Raw genomic sequence first — 16,093 nt, 5'->3', positions numbered from 1 at the left:
TAATCTAACATAACCGTTAGTTTTGTAATTTTCTTTATGTCGACTGACAAATACTCCATTAATTTTACGCATTTTAAACCCGGGGAAAAATTCTTAATAAGCTGAATTTTTGTATACTTTTTTTTTATTTTATTCTTTACAAGTTAGCCCTTGACTACAACCTCACCTGATGGTAAGTGATGATGCAGTCTAAGATGAAAGCGGGCTAACTTGTTAGGAGGAGGATGAAAATCCACACTCCTTTCGGTTTCTACACGGCATCGTACCGGAACGCTAAATTGCTTGGCGGTACGACTTTGCCGGTAGGGTGGTAACTAGCCACGGCCGAAGCCTCCCACCAGCCAGACCTGGACTAATTAAGAAAATCTCAATATGCCCAGCCGGGGATCAAACCCAGGACCTCCGTTTTGTAAATCCATCGCGCATACCACTGCGCCACGGAGGCCGTCAATACACCTTTATTACGGTGTTATTATGAAGATGTGAAAAATCGACATCGATATCGTGCCGGCTAAAAAATACAAAGGTCAAAATGTCACGAAAATCAGTTCTTCGCAAATATTTCGCGACCTATTGCTCGGAGGTCAAAAGAGGTCATTATAAAAATTGTTCCTCATAAAATTGTCTACAAAAATGTCTCTTGCAATTTTTCTGTTTTGGGATTAAAGCACTGAGAAAGCGACTTTATTAGACACTTATCCGAAGGTGGAGTTGTTGATGTTGTATTGTTTCTGAAATGTTTATGTGTTAGCATGATGTTTCTTGTCTTTAAGAGTTTCCGTCTGTAAATTGTAAATTGAAATGTGTATTTACAATTTCTTCATAATAATTCAATGTTGTTTATATATGTTTACAAAAGCGATAAATAAAATTTAAAATGATTTAATGTTTTTGAATTTTTCAGCAAAATGAATCAAATGCAATGTCACAGTCGCAGGCGTCGCCCAAAGAGAAAAAGGATTTTACGTCTGCAATTCTTTCAAAATCTAATATGGCAAGGTTAGCTATGACAAAATTACCTACCACAATCAGTTGAAAGAAATCATGCCACATGGTTACAGACCTAGAATTAACACATAAACTTATTATCCTGGAAATATTCAGTTTCTTTTTTTTTCTACGGGTTTTGTGAAAACCAGAATTGCATTCGCGCACGGAGTCTAGTTTCTAATAATATACGAGTATAATTTATTGTAATTATGTACATTATAACAATTAATATTCCTTAGTTTAGCTAAAAGTCAAAAACGTCTTGTTCGATATTTTTTTTAATTCGTAACACTCTAATTTATATAAACATGAAATCCCAAAATTAAAAGATACAATTTTTTTTGGGCGTGCTTGTTTGTTACCCGCGACTTGAAATCTAGTTTTTTACAAATTCCGCGGGTACCACGAATTTTTCCGAGATAAAAAGTTACTTAGGTAGGTACATAATAACCTCTAAATATCTATATCTCAGTGAAAGTCCCAATAAAATCAGATCAGCCGTTACAAAGACAAACAGACAGACAAAATTTTTAAAATAAATTTTATAGTATTGGGTAAACATGAGTAGCCACTTGAGAAAACACACTTAGGTACTTTGAAATCACAGACATACACTTCAATTTTATTTATATGTATTGATTGGTTGCTTTGGTGTGCTCAGAGCTCTGAAGGAGTCTGGCTACGAATCAGATTCGACACTAGTTTTCCGCCGCCGAGACGACACGGAGGCGCCACTTTCGCCGGCGGAAAGGCGCGCGGCATACCGGGACCTGCAAGCCGGCGGCGAACCACCGCTCAGAGGGTTCCGTTCGCCAGCACCACCGAGACAAGGTATGTATTCATTGCCCTACGAATAAAATGTGAAAATGTGCTTGTTATTTTTTTAATTCCCTTAATTTTAATAACCTGTATTTTGTTAACGACAATAAAATTGCCAATAGAAGCAGACGTTGCTTTGCGGAAGGTGAATATGAAATGGGATGTATTTTGCTATTCTTCATGAAAAACCGACGAATCCAAGCGATAGGTTGGACAGAAAATGTTCTACGTACGTTTTAGTCTGACACAAGAAAATCATCAGAGTTTGAAGTAATTACGACTTCTTAATTACGACTTTACATCAACATCTGAAGTTGCTGTTTTCAGAGTGAACCATACTCAGGGACTGTTTGTAGCCATGAGGCACGTCGATTCTCTTTCTACAAACGCTAACGCTTTGAAAATTAAATAATGTATGAAAATGACATCTACTATCGACGGATCACGTGATCAAGTTGTCGATCGGATCTGTCGTTCCCATACATTTTGTGAACCATACAATTACGTAGAGAATCTGGATAACGTTGTCACTTGGGTTCGTCGGTCTTTCGCGGAGAATGGTAAAATAAATTAATTATTCCCTATTTATCATAATAAAATTTTCATTTTAATTTAAGTGGCTGTGTTTGTTGTTTTTTTTATACCTAAATAATAGATTTACTTAGAAACTTCATACTGCAATGTCAAATAATTGAAAAAAAGATCTATAGGTGCTAATACCTACACCTGTTGTATGTAATTTGTTTTCAATAAACAGTCTCCCTGACTGCAAGTTATTGAGTGTGATGCTCGAGAAAAGTTGTTAATAAAACCTACCAAAAGCTACCTTCCTATAAATACGTACAAAAGTTAATCCAAAACTACCCAAATATATTATTGGAATGTTATCAATATCGGTTCAAATCTCGCGCATATACTTTTCTCAGATAAGATAGTAAAAATAACAATTCGACAATTTCACCATCAATCACAATACTTATAGAAATTGAGTTTTTCATAGAATAAATTATTCTCTAGATACTTATATAAATATATATTATAGTGAAATGCAGACCATAGTAGTCAGAGGAATATATTACAATAAAGTCTGCATACTAATATGGAGGGATTCACTAAAGCATGATTTAATTTGATGGTGTTGGTTCTAAAAGCACTTTGTTAATAATATTTTCGAAGATAATAAATAAAACATACATACAGCCGAACCTCCTTCTTTTTGGAAGTCGGTTAAAAAGTCAAGGTCAGTGCATCAGTTCTGCAATGTAACTGATGTCATTTACCGTTTCAACCATTGTTAAACAAGGTCACCATAACATAATGACATAGCTAGGCTCTCTAACCGTTTTTGCATTAGTTGTTATGGCCTATCACATCAGGTAAGTCTTTATTATATTCTGTTATGCATGGCTCTTTATAATAATATCTATAACATCGGTGCTGGGCGCTGGAACTGACTGCAGATAAAGGTAAAAGGTCACTTGCATGAGTACAGTAGACTCCAAAACTAAACAAATGCTATGAATAGAATTTTTATAAAATTACCCACAGTATTTTTAGGTGACACGTTTGTTACACGAATAGATATCAATGCTTTACACTAGTTTGTTTACAACAGGAGCACAATGGTCACGATTTACTCACGCCTAACGAAATTCTAGAAGATTTGATGAAACAGCGATTGGAATTCCACAGACGAATCGGAAATTGAATACATTCCAATATCGTCAACGTTAACGAAAATACGAGTACACAAAAAAACGCCGCAAATGCACGAAGTGATCTGCTTCCCTGTAACAAGCCTTATGAAGGACAATGAAGATGAAGAGTATATGCAATATAGACGCACATTGACTGATCATCCACCGATACCTCCTAGACGAATATCTTCTAAAAATAGTCGAACACTACAATTAGTAACATCAAGACATTCCTCTCCGTCAACCAAAACGATTACCCTCGAAAAATCCAATGTTGGATATCTTAAAGACAAAATTTCTAATAAATTGAGTAGAGAAAATACTCATGTAATATTAAAAAAGGATCAAAGTCAAAAGAGAATCCTATCATCTTCGGCACCACCAGCATTAAATAGACATAAAATGATAAGTGCTACAGCAAATATTAAACAAAAAACACCATGTAACGGCAAAAATATTGGAACAAGTAGTTTTAGTTCTCCTAGAAGAACAATTTTGCCCATTAATTATCCTAGTACGGGTCGTAAGCAAGCAGAAATTTCTTCCGTTGTGTTGGAGGGCGGCGCAGGGCGAAAGACGCCCATAACCAATATATTAGACAAAATAACTACATTAGATAAACTGTGGGGCTCACAAAAAAGAAATGAACGCATCGATATTTCTAAAATAAGACCAAAAAGTTTGCTAAGACAAGGAGAAATACCAACAAGAGATACTATTGTAGGATACAAACCGACAAATTCCAAGTCTATTGTGCCTGTCGTGACACATAAAAGTAGAGATATGATACGAACTTCAGAAAGAATCCAAAAATTGAAAATCGCAAACATTCAAGCAAAATCTACTCCATGCTTAACGAAATCGGAAACTAGCAGTAAATCTTTAAAATCAAACTCTTTACAAGTAATGTCCAGCATGTCAAAATCTTCTTCACAAATTGCGCCAATATTGAAAAAGAGTAACCAAGTAAAGACTGCTTCGGTAGCAAACCTAAAAAAGAAAAAATCCCTAGAAACGATTACTTTAAAGCCTCGAAGTATACAATATCAAGAACCATCTACTAAAAAAATAAAAGACTTGAGTAAAACCGTTAAAAAGGGACAAAAAAATAAAAGTATTTCGAAAAAAAATCAGAAAGACACTCCCAACGAAGCTGACAATCAGTTCGGAGATGTTTTAGATGACGATTCAAATCGGGTTAAGCTTTTTAATAAGAAAGATTCTAAAGATATTAAGAAAGCACATGATGCTGTTGTATCCGACTCGTTCTTTCAACATTTATTCTTACGCAAGCAATTTAATTCAGTTATGCCTCTTGTAGAACCAGATTCAATGAGTTCGGTACTTCAAAAAGCAAAAATGTTTCAATCTTTGCCAGAAAGCAATTTGAGCTATCCAAATTCTTTGAATACCTATTTGATTCACCGTAAACCAGTTTCTCTTTCACGATTTAAAATGTGGGATAGACAACCAAGTCCTTTACATGTTGAAAATTCTAGGTCAATTTCATGGCCTGGTAAAATGAACGGTAATATTCGGAAATTTGATAGTTTATCCAAATATGATAGTGAGTTTGGATCTGCATCATCTTTAGCAACAGTACGAAGTAAAAGTGAACCACCAGCCAACAAGCTTTATTTTTCACAAACGTCTCGACCTGTTTCACCTACCGTAATATTTCATAAGAAAGAAGAGGTAGCAAGAACCACATCGCCAGTCAAATTCAAATCACCGAATAAATTCGTTTTTCTTCAATCCCCTCCAAAAAGCTTGAAATCATCATCATCTTACTTTGACAAAAGTATTAATTTAAGGCATAAAACAATTTCACCAACACGGGTTATATTTTCGGAGCCAGTACAATCAATATCACCTTCAGAAATAACTGATGTTAGTGATAAATCTCGAGACAAAATACACGGGACAATTTTCTTTTCTCAAACATCGAGACCTGTTTCACCTAAAGTTGTTAATGAAACATCTGCTAGTCGAAGTAAATCTACCTCACCAGTTTCAATAAGATCCCCATCGTATCGCCGTATATATAATGCAAGAACTCAAACAAAGCTCGAATCAATGAAGAAGGAATTTCGAACTCAAAGCGCGGATAACGTTAAAAAATACGATAAAATAAATAAAATATCGTCAAGGGCCTGTAGTGATTCTCACCTTTACAAAAATGATCCTGATTACGACGAATACATTCGTGAGGAAAAAAGTTTAAAGAGAAGATCTGAACGGTTTCGTGAACTTAATCGCTACTATGCTTATTTAGAAAGAGTTGCAGAACTAGAAAAGGAAACATCTAGTAGAAATATTTGCTACAGAAAAAAAGACGAGGAAATTATTGATTTTGACCGTTGGAAAAAAATTCGCACAATCGAAAGAGCTGAAGAAGAGCTAAATAATTTATATTCGAAACTTAAGAAAGCGCAAAATGAAAGTGATATCCTTTTTTATCCACGGGATGTTAATGATTTTAGATGGGATTATAGTAGAGAAAGAGGACTAAGAGTAAAAGAGAAATCTGTAGAAGATCTAAAAGAAGAGTTACAACAAAAAACTGAAGATCCTGAAGTAGACCATTTTCACTGTAGAGATATGTACAAACCTCTCTGGCGTGGAACAAGTGTAGCCGAAACAGCTTTTACTATAAATACAAGAAATAAAATAAAAGATAAAAGAATTTTAAATACTGATAAACCTAAGAGTAATCCACAGTCAGATTCTTTAACAGATTTACAAAAGAAAATTGGGCTTGGAAATCGTCTATGGAGTAGTTTATCAATGGAGCAAGTAAGCGCACTTAAAAATCAACTAAATGCGATATATAGTAAAGAATTTGAAGCTAAGTCAAACAAAGAAAATGAGAAATATACTATTGATGTAAAAGATACAGTATCGAATAAAAATCCTAAGCTCCACGTTCGATGCAGCTCTTTAGTTACCCCTAGGACAAAAGAAAAAGAAACCGAACTTAATAAATCAAAATCAATTGCAGCTATAAGCTATCCTTTGGCTTCTGAAAAAGAGTTAAAGAATAATGTTAACAAAATGCAAATGTCTCTTACTGAAAACGAAAAGAAAAAAATTTCACAATCTCTTAGTAAAGAAGTTTTAAATAGAATCAACAAATTTGATACAACAGCACTTAGGCAAGTGAGTGATAATCTTGCTATAAGTATTGATGATGGTGAAAATCAAGCAAAAATTACAGATGTAAATACTAACACTAACACAAATGCAATTCTTCCTTTAGAAGACAAAAATAGGTATTTGATTTACCCAGCACAAAATCCTGAAATATTAAATCAATCATCGGCAAGTGAAACTGAAACTGGAAGCTCAGATATATCAGGCAAGACAGTAATTTACAACGAGCCTAAAAAAGAAGTTCAAAAGAAAGTAGACTATTTTGAATCTGTTAAAAACGAAATCAATAAACCAAAAAATATATATCGCGCTAGAGATACTTCTCTTGAACACAAAGAATGCCATCCAGTCACTGACGCAAAAGACACTAATGCGCAAAAAAATCAAATTTTTCAATCTCAGTCATGTACAAATATTAAAGATTTTTTTGGGGAAAGCGAGAAAAATAAGTTTCTGTCCCTCCCCTTAAAGAGTGACCTACATTCAAGATCGCCTTCGCCTCGTTCAGAAGTATACGTGAGCGATCGAAGAACGCCTGACACGCTACGATTTTCCAGTGACGAGACAATCTGGCGTAGTCGAAGCCCGTCCCCCGATCCGGAGCGATACTGGCGCACTTACCTTAAACTGGCGCGTGAAGGGGAAGTGCGCCGCCTTGCACGACGCTTTGATTCCCCCTCTGCAGCCGGAGCTGTTTTGCGACGGTACCGAAGCGATCCAGAAATTATTCGGAACGACATAAAAAATATTTGGCCCTTCGGTGAAAGGGCTACGCGTCGTGGAAAATGTAGAGCCTTATTGCCAGTGGCACGCATGCCACTGCGTCCAAACAATCGTTTCATGCCACACATCGATGTCATATCAAAACTTGCCGCTCTTCGCAAGCGTAACACCACAAGATCTCATTCAGCAGAAGAAGCCCTAGAATGCCGACCTGGAGAAGTAGAACGCATTCGGCGCAGATTCGAAGCGATGTCTCTGCTTGGTGAAATTTATACATCCGCTCCGGACGTACGCTATTTACATGACATAGAGTCGTACTTAGCGGGACCGTGGATTGCTCACAGATATCCAAAACCAGAAGATAATTATAGATCAATAACTGACACGACTACTCTAGTTCGCGGACGTGCAGTTCCCGATAAAAAGAAAAATATCAAAACACAGAATAAGGAATCGGTTAAGATTAATTCTATTCTTAAAAACGAATCATTAGCAAAGCAAGCCTTCAACCCCCTGGCTCACCGGCCGGCCAGTCGCTATGAGCCCCCTCGCACGCCTCCGCGGCCCCCGCCGACGTCGTGGCCCCATCGTCTAGCGCCCTATATCACGCCCACGCGACACACAGTAACATTTCAAGGTTAATATTTATTTTCATATTTTGTTTAGTCTTGGAGTTAAGTTACTACTTATTTTTGTTTCTTATAAAAGGTGGTTTGATAACAGATAATCGTTTGTGTTTTCTTACATATAACTCATTTATAATTCAAAAATATTATTGTAATATCATTTTTAGACTTTTGAAAAAATTATTCAACAAAAAGCATTTAGGTAGTAACGGTTATCAATCTATCCTTGTTTTTCTTGTTATTGCACACGATATTTAGTTATTTTAGTTCTTTACCATCTTGTTTTATTGTATCCTGTTAGAGAACGACACCGCACCGGAACCTCCCCGGCGAGCATCTCGCAGCAGCTTCTCAGATTCAGGCAAGTATCTGTTTGTGTTATGCGGCTTCTATGTTTCATGTGCAACTGTTATTAAATAAACCGGCCAAGTTCGGGTCAGAATCGCGCACGAAAGCTTCCGTACCATTGTATTTAAAAACGGCAAAGAAACTGATCTAGATGTATAGCCCTCTAAATATTTATTTTATTCTATTTTAGTATGTGTTGTTAAAGTTTTACACTTGTACAGAACCTTAAATATCAGTACATATGTTTAATGCTAAAAGTTTATGTCTAGCGACTATTTGCAGTGAAGGTCATTCACGAGCACGTGTTTAATATAAAAATACAAAACATGAAAAAGTACAAAAATGTTGAATATTAACCGTGTCCGTGTCTGTGTGTGCACCATAAGAACTATATTAGGAGTACGTGAGAGTGTATAGAATGATACAATAAAATCATCAAACCTAATAAAAAAAGGAACAATGGCCTTTGTTGAGAACAATCGGAACTTTATTTGTCTAACTGCCGCAACGAAAACGTACGTGGACTTTGCCAAAGTGAATTCAATATACAAATTGCGTACAATAACTTTACTAGCTATAAACTTTTTGTGATTTTTAAAGGTCGACGAGATATTTACGTCATATAATTTGACTGAACCAAAACCGGTTCGAACAGTTTTTATCCGATTGTAAATAGTATCTTACGCTCTTGTGCTCGGAAATGCTGTTTGCCAGTGCTGTTAATTGTTATTTAGCTTTATGTGTTTGATTGTGAAAGAGGTTTTGTTGCGTAAAATGACCAGTGGTATATTATCAACAACAAGTTTTATCAAACTGACTCACAGATAACCTATCCGTGTTATCAGTACTTCAGTCTAGTGCAAACAGTTAGGAATTTCAGTTCATTCCAAAGATGATCCATCGTGGATAAACTAAAATGAACAATAATTATAAAAGTGAAACCAGAGAACGTAGTGTTAAAAGTGTCAACTTTGAAACGTATCCGTACGATGATGGTGCATTGTTTAAGGATATCCCAATGTCGGGATCCATGTCAAGATCGCTAAAAGCTTTGAATTCTTACGTTAAAAAAAATATATTTTTTGATGAAAGTGAAGAACAGTATGCAGAACATGATGACAGTGCATACTTTTCTAAAGAAAATAGTCCAAATGAGTCTATGTCAAAGAGTGATTCGGATAGTCTAAAAAGTAATATATCGACTGAAAAACACGATGAAATTCTCACTTCATGGACAAATACTGAATTTGAACCAAAGTTTGCTGAAATCATATCCGAACCAGTTTCTAACGATCCCGTAACATTAACAGATGATTACAAATTCAATAAGCTTCTACAAAACTCAATTAATAATGGTATACCTGAAATATGTGTAGATTCCTATGAAGATAACATAAAAATCGATCCCTTTGTAGAGCTTCAGAGTCAACCTAAAAAAGAGCCTCCTGCTATTCCTATACGCGAAGATGTAAATAAAAATAAACTTTTGGACAAAAATATTAATAACATTGATACAACTGACAATAAAGTTACTCAGTCAATTCAAAGCAATAACTTGCGTACCTACAGTGATATAACAACACCTTCACGTGAACGTACGTCTTCGCTAACAAATATCAATGACCTAAATGACAGTAAATATAAAGAAAACGCTGAGTTCAAACCCACTGTAACTCCGAGAAAAAAAACTTATAACAATAATATTAATTCGCAAGATAATCGACACACGATACACGATTTATCAGAATGGGTTAATAGGACAGAAATATATCCAGACGTGTATGCACCTCTACCCTACAGTAAGTACTTTTACTACGAAATATGACGATAATTATTATTATCGATAGTTTGTGTACGGGTATCTTTACATTTATTATATAAGCTGTAATTTGCTCCACAAAATACTTGTACCTTAATTATGTATTAATGCGGTATTAATTTAATTGTGAAGAGTAATAAGCAAAACTCTGTTTTATCATAGATATCTATGAAATCGTTTTCTGATAAAAGAAAAAAAATACTTACATTTGAAGTTATTTTATTTAAAAATATAAACAACGACAACAACATTCAAAAACAACTGATAAACCGGTTTTTAATGTTAGCAAAATCTTTTCATTATTAGCCATTAAAATATTTTTAAATAATTTTGTCAGATGAAAACGTGTTACCTTGCTTGTTTCCTTGAATGTAACCTCGATAAAATAATTCAATTAAGCTCACATTACTAAATCAAATTGCTATAAATTTAAAAAATCTGTTTCTAATCTATCTCAATTAAGAAAATGGGTGTTGTTTTCATAAAAAGTCTGGTAGTTAAACGAAGAATTGCTGACATAATTACCACAAAATGGTAATCTAAGAAACACGATGAAACCGCTTTGTCAGCGAAATCCGTGCGTAAATTTTTGGCGGGAGACATCGATGAAAGTAAAGCTGATATCACAGCGACAGTCGTTGCCAAGTTGACAGCCCGACAGGCTGATCTCTACTCCGTGAAGTGAATAAGTTTAATGTACAGTGAAGTGGACCCTTAATATGGGTATACTGAAACAAATCAAGAAAATGACAAGCTACGGTATGTTATTTTATGTAAATAAACTAAAAATAAAATCACCAAACATCACTTTTAGTGTTGTGCGTAATACGTAGATGTCGATGTTAGGAAATTAATAGGTACTTTATGTATCGATGCGTGTGATTTAACGAATGATTAGGAAATAACGGGATGTGTTGTAACGACATACCAGAATGCTGGTGACTTACAAAATTAGTTACGCCGGTCGTTATGTTGGAATGTAATGTTCAGAATAACATTCTGTGGATTTGTTTTTGAAATTAACTAACAATGAAGTTTAAATTGTAATAATTATCTACTTAACTATTAATCCTACACCCAATAATGAAATAAAAATATGTAATATTTTTTTCAAAAACAGAATTCTTAACATTAGGGCTTTAGCTCAAAAACTACTGGACCGATTTTAAAAATTCTTTCACCATTCGAAAGCTACATTATCCACAAGTAACATAGGCTAAATTGTATTTAGGAAAAAATAGGGTTCCGTAGGATATTTGGGTTTTTTGGACACAAGGTGTAATAAATCTACCAACAAAATTATCGTAGGGGCAGGGTAGGGGTAGGGTATGGGTAGGGTAGGTAGGGTAGGAGTAGGGGCAGGGGTAGGATAGGGGCAGTTGAAAGTTCGGACGAAGTCGCGTGCGTCCGCTAGTTATATGTAAAGAAAAATTATGAAAAGTGACTAATTTGCGTAAAAAACACGATTATTCCTATTTGTATTTACCCTACTCTTACTGCAATTTTCTTCAAAATATCTTAACATTTTAGTTACCAATTATTATATAAATCAGCTATTAACTAAATAATTGTAGTTTCGTCAGTAAAGTTACTTTTGGTTCAATAGTCACGTACGTCCTACTTGTCTATTTCTAAGTTTTACTTTTATATATTTTGTACTTTCCTTAGTTCCAGTTCTGTGATAATAAGCTTAGTGAGATCAAACTATCGAAAATCAAGAGACATCTCTACTATAACTCTACAAGTTACTTGTCTATTTGGATACTTTAATTAGTTATGTAACTGACTAGGGCTGTGATTTCTTACTTCTTATTATACCGAGGAAAACATTAAAACAGTACGCTTAATACCACGAAGTCGATAAATTGAATATCGTATTTAAGTACCTACCAAAAAAAAAGCATTACAAATATTCAGCTTTCAAAAAATGAGGTTTGTCTGGCTATTGCAAGCTCTCGTACTAAAAGTACATGCGGTAGCGTGCACTTCGTAAATGCAAAAATGCACTGCCTACCATGAAGAAATTTTTTATTTTGATTCTACGTAGTGCTTGCCCTAGTCAAACACCTTGTCCACGCCACTGAGTACATGTACCTAGGTATATATACACATTATGGTGGCATACACATGTTTACACGCGCGTGTCGCGAATGCCCATTAAGTGAAAGTTGACGGGCAATTTGTGACAGCAAAGGGCTTTCGTTTTCCTCTATGTTGGCTTAGTGCGGTTTTACTTGTTCAAATACTAACAGAATTACTAAATAATTATCGAAAGGAAACTGTTTTTTTACAAGCTTTATGTGTATTACAAGCAGGGATGTAATGAAGGTAATTGACAATTAAGGAGGTTTCAAAATTAAGAAGAAATTAAATTAAATGAATTGGATTCCTTTTAGGAATTATGCTTATTCGACGAAAAAATCTCCGATGTAATTGTGTCGAAGCCGAAGTCGGAACCTAAAGTGTAATAATAATCGGAAATTCCGACTTAAAGGAGTCGTAATCGAAGCAACATCTCTGGATACAAGTGATATTCAAATTTGTATGGTTCGTTATATTGGAAAATAAATATGAACCCCAAATAAAAACAGTATTAAAATTACGTTGCAGCATATCAGCCAAATTCAAGGGAACATTAGCCACTACCTATATTCAGTTTTAACAATACATATATTAAAAAGTATAAGTATAAATATACATGCATCAAACTGGATTGCCTCCTAATGAGGATATTTCAACGGTTTTAAATTATAATGACATAGAGCTTTTCAATTTCGTATTCAGCTTCTAAAAGACGTTTAAGTATGACACCAATACATATTAGTATTATTTCACTAAAGCGAAATTTTGTGTGTGTGTGTTTGCAACTACTGAACCAATTTGACTGCTTTTGATCCCGGAAAAATCTATGCTGCCCGCGGTTTTTGCATAAAACAGAACTTCACGTAAACGACGCTGGCGCTGTAACTAAAATATATTATAGCTAGCTATTTTGCAATGAAGGAGTTGTGATAGCCCAGTGGATATGACCTCTGCCTCCGATACCGGAGGGTGTGGTTCGAATCCGGTCCGGGGCATGCACCTCCAACTTTTCATTTGTGTGCATTATAAGAAATTAAATATCACGCGTCTCAGACGGTGAAGTAAAAACATTGTGAGGTAACCTGCATACCAATTGCAATTGGCCTAACCTCTCTTATTCTGAGAGGAGACTCGAGCTCAGAAGTGAGCCGAATACGGGTTGATAATGATGAATTTTTCAATATTATTTTTTTAATCTTTATCACTCTGTTATATAGTTAACTCGTAAAATAATCTGATAACCGTTGAAGCTTATAACTTTGTGCGATAATTCTATAACCGGTTTAACTCGTCGTTCTGCGTTACGTGTGATCGCATAATCCAACCCGAAATATCACCATCGATAGCGTTACAACATAAATGCCATAACACTTCCGATGGCACTCAACTTTCACTGATACGTATAAAATTTCATATACCTACATAGCTTACTTGTACCAAGATATTATATTACTACTAGCAACATTTAACATAACATAACATTCGTAACATTTATTATATTACTACTAGCGGACGCCCGCGACTTCGTCCGTGTGGAATTTAGTTTTTTACAAATCCCTCGGGAACCATGGATTTTTCCGGGATAAAAAGTATATGCTATAAAATATCTCAATACCAAATTTCAGCTAATTCGGTTAAGTAGTCGAGGCGTGAAAGAGTAATAAACATTCATATAATTAAAATCATCAGTTTTCGCAAATCTCGGGAAACCCTGGATTTTTTCGGGATAAAAATTAGAGTAAAATCCATTTCCATTCCAAATTTTAGCCAAATCGTTTCAGTAGTAGCGGCGTTAAAGAGTAACAACCATCCAAACATCCAAACATACATCCAAACATCCATACAAACTTTCGCGTTTATAATATTAGTAGGAATAGGATTGAGTGCCCTCGACTTTGTCTACAAGAAAATCGGTGTAATTTCATCCCATTTTTAACCCCTTTTTACATTTTAAATTGCATAAACCCAGAAAAAAACTTAAAAAAATCGGGCAAGTGCGAATCTCTCACATTGATTTTTTTTCATTTTTACAAATTAGCCCTTGACTACAATCTCACCTGATGGTAAGTGATCAAATGAAGGAGGACGATGAAAATCCACACCCTCTTCGAACGCTGAATCGCTTGGCTAGTATAACTTAAAATAATTATCAAAGTGAACGTTTCTATGCAGAATCTCCGAGCCGCCGGTATGTCGAGAGCGACGTCAACATCCACTACCGCTGCCCGGTGCGTCACGACCCGCTACCACTGGTGCCTGAGCGAGAGCTAGCAATACAACAGGCCGAGCATATGAAGCGACTGTACAGGGAACAACGGCGGAATAAATACTTACAGGTAGAACTTTATCATACGAGACTTGGTCGCTAACTATGGATCTCATAAAGGTTTAAAGTCAGCGGGCATTGAGCGTTTCTCTTGTGATCGAATCAGAAATGATGAGATCCGCAGAAGAACCAAAGTCACTGACATGGCTCAGCTACTCGTAGTCGTAGCCACTAGATAGAATGTACCAACCACTAGATAGATAAAGAATACATATTAAGTAATCTGAAGTGGCAATGCGCAGGGCACATAGTCCGAATGAGCCGATGGACGTTAGGGTACCAAGCCGCTACACTGCTTTGGTCTATTTAGACCGAACACATCTGTGTGCAGGTAAATTACAGGCATATGAAACTTAACAGTCAGTTACTATTCTGTAGGTTGACAGATGCAAGTAGGTACTGTTTTTCAAGTGGGTCATCTGATTAATGAGTCAACTTTTATTTTAAGGCTTTAAAAAAGGAATACTGAACCATATGACGTAATTTTAAAGGTCTGACTCGATACATAGATAATGTCATATTATGTGATTACGTTTAATACCTATTGTAATGACAGAAGTTTCCTTTCTTCCGCCGAAAATCTTCCGTTTTCTTCACCATTGAAAACATATTTGTACAAATCAGTTACATACAAAACGATTGAGCGAATCGTATCACAACATATGTAGTAGGTAGTGTGCAAACAACAAGTTGCAATCACTTTGAATTGATATTACATTTTTTCCCATAACAAAAATCTTGCGTTAGACGGATAACTGTAATAGAAACATTTCTCAAGACTTACAAAACCTTATCTTGCACAAGTTACCTATATCGAAATATATTATACTTGATTATTTCTTTATAAGCAGGTATCTGCCAATTAATAAATGTACAATTCATTACATAATTACAAATAATACGTCTATTTTATAAATTATTTAGGGCCATTTCATAAGTCACAATTTATTCAATTACTAGCTGACGCCGCGCGGTTTAACCTGCGTGGTTCCTGTTTCCGTAGAAATACGGGGATAAAATTATAGCCTATAGTCTTCCTCAATAAATGGGCTATCTAACACTGAAAGATTTTTTCAAATCGAACTAGTAGTTCCTGAGATTAGCGCGTTCAATCAAACAAACAAACAAACTCTTCAGCTTTATAATATTAGTATAGATAATATGGAACCAATCGATTCCAAAATAAGTATATAAATCTCCCACACATTTTCAGAGATTTTAATATTAATGACAAACCTGAACTTGCTCTAGAGAAAATGAGCAGTAAAATGTAATTAGGAGTTTGTGCGATAGTAGTTTTCATTTAATTTTAATGGCAAGACCACCTTCAACATGAGAATTCTTATGTCTTTTATCTACAATTTATGATTACTTTTACTATAGGTACAAGTACTTACAAAGAGAAGTGAAGTGATTTTAAATAACTTTGGTGATTTGACGTCATCAGCTTTTAATTTAAAAGCATATAAGGCTTTCATCCTGAGATAAATTGGTCTTTAATAAATAAAAA

The 16,093-nt window shown here is 35.1% G+C and overlaps 1 protein-coding gene across 14 annotated transcripts in view; it reads left to right on the top strand.

The window, feature by feature from the left end:
* LOC112054660 (uncharacterized) overlaps window positions 1-16,093 on the top strand; it is a 226,855-nt gene that overhangs the window by 198,818 nt on the left and 11,944 nt on the right. For 11 of the 14 annotated variants that reach the window (XM_052884841.1, XM_052884842.1, XM_052884839.1 and 8 more), the window contains 5 exons: window positions 905-999; window positions 1,652-1,821; window positions 3,502-8,019; window positions 8,310-8,369; window positions 14,430-14,593. In XM_052884841.1, the coding sequence (XP_052740801.1) occupies window positions 905-999; window positions 1,652-1,821; window positions 3,502-8,019; window positions 8,310-8,369; window positions 14,430-14,593 (5,007 nt within the window). The remainder of the gene's footprint in view (window positions 1-904; window positions 1,000-1,651; window positions 1,822-3,501; window positions 8,020-8,309; window positions 8,370-14,429; window positions 14,594-16,093) is intronic. The other 3 variants (XM_052884845.1, XM_052884847.1, XM_052884846.1) reach the window with 2 other exon arrangements.

The sequence above is a fragment of the Bicyclus anynana genome, chromosome 12 (assembly GCF_947172395.1).
Source record: "Bicyclus anynana chromosome 12, ilBicAnyn1.1, whole genome shotgun sequence".
Classification (NCBI taxonomy): domain Eukaryota; kingdom Metazoa; phylum Arthropoda; class Insecta; order Lepidoptera; family Nymphalidae; genus Bicyclus; species Bicyclus anynana.
This window is presented reverse-complemented; position numbering and strand designations above follow the sequence as displayed.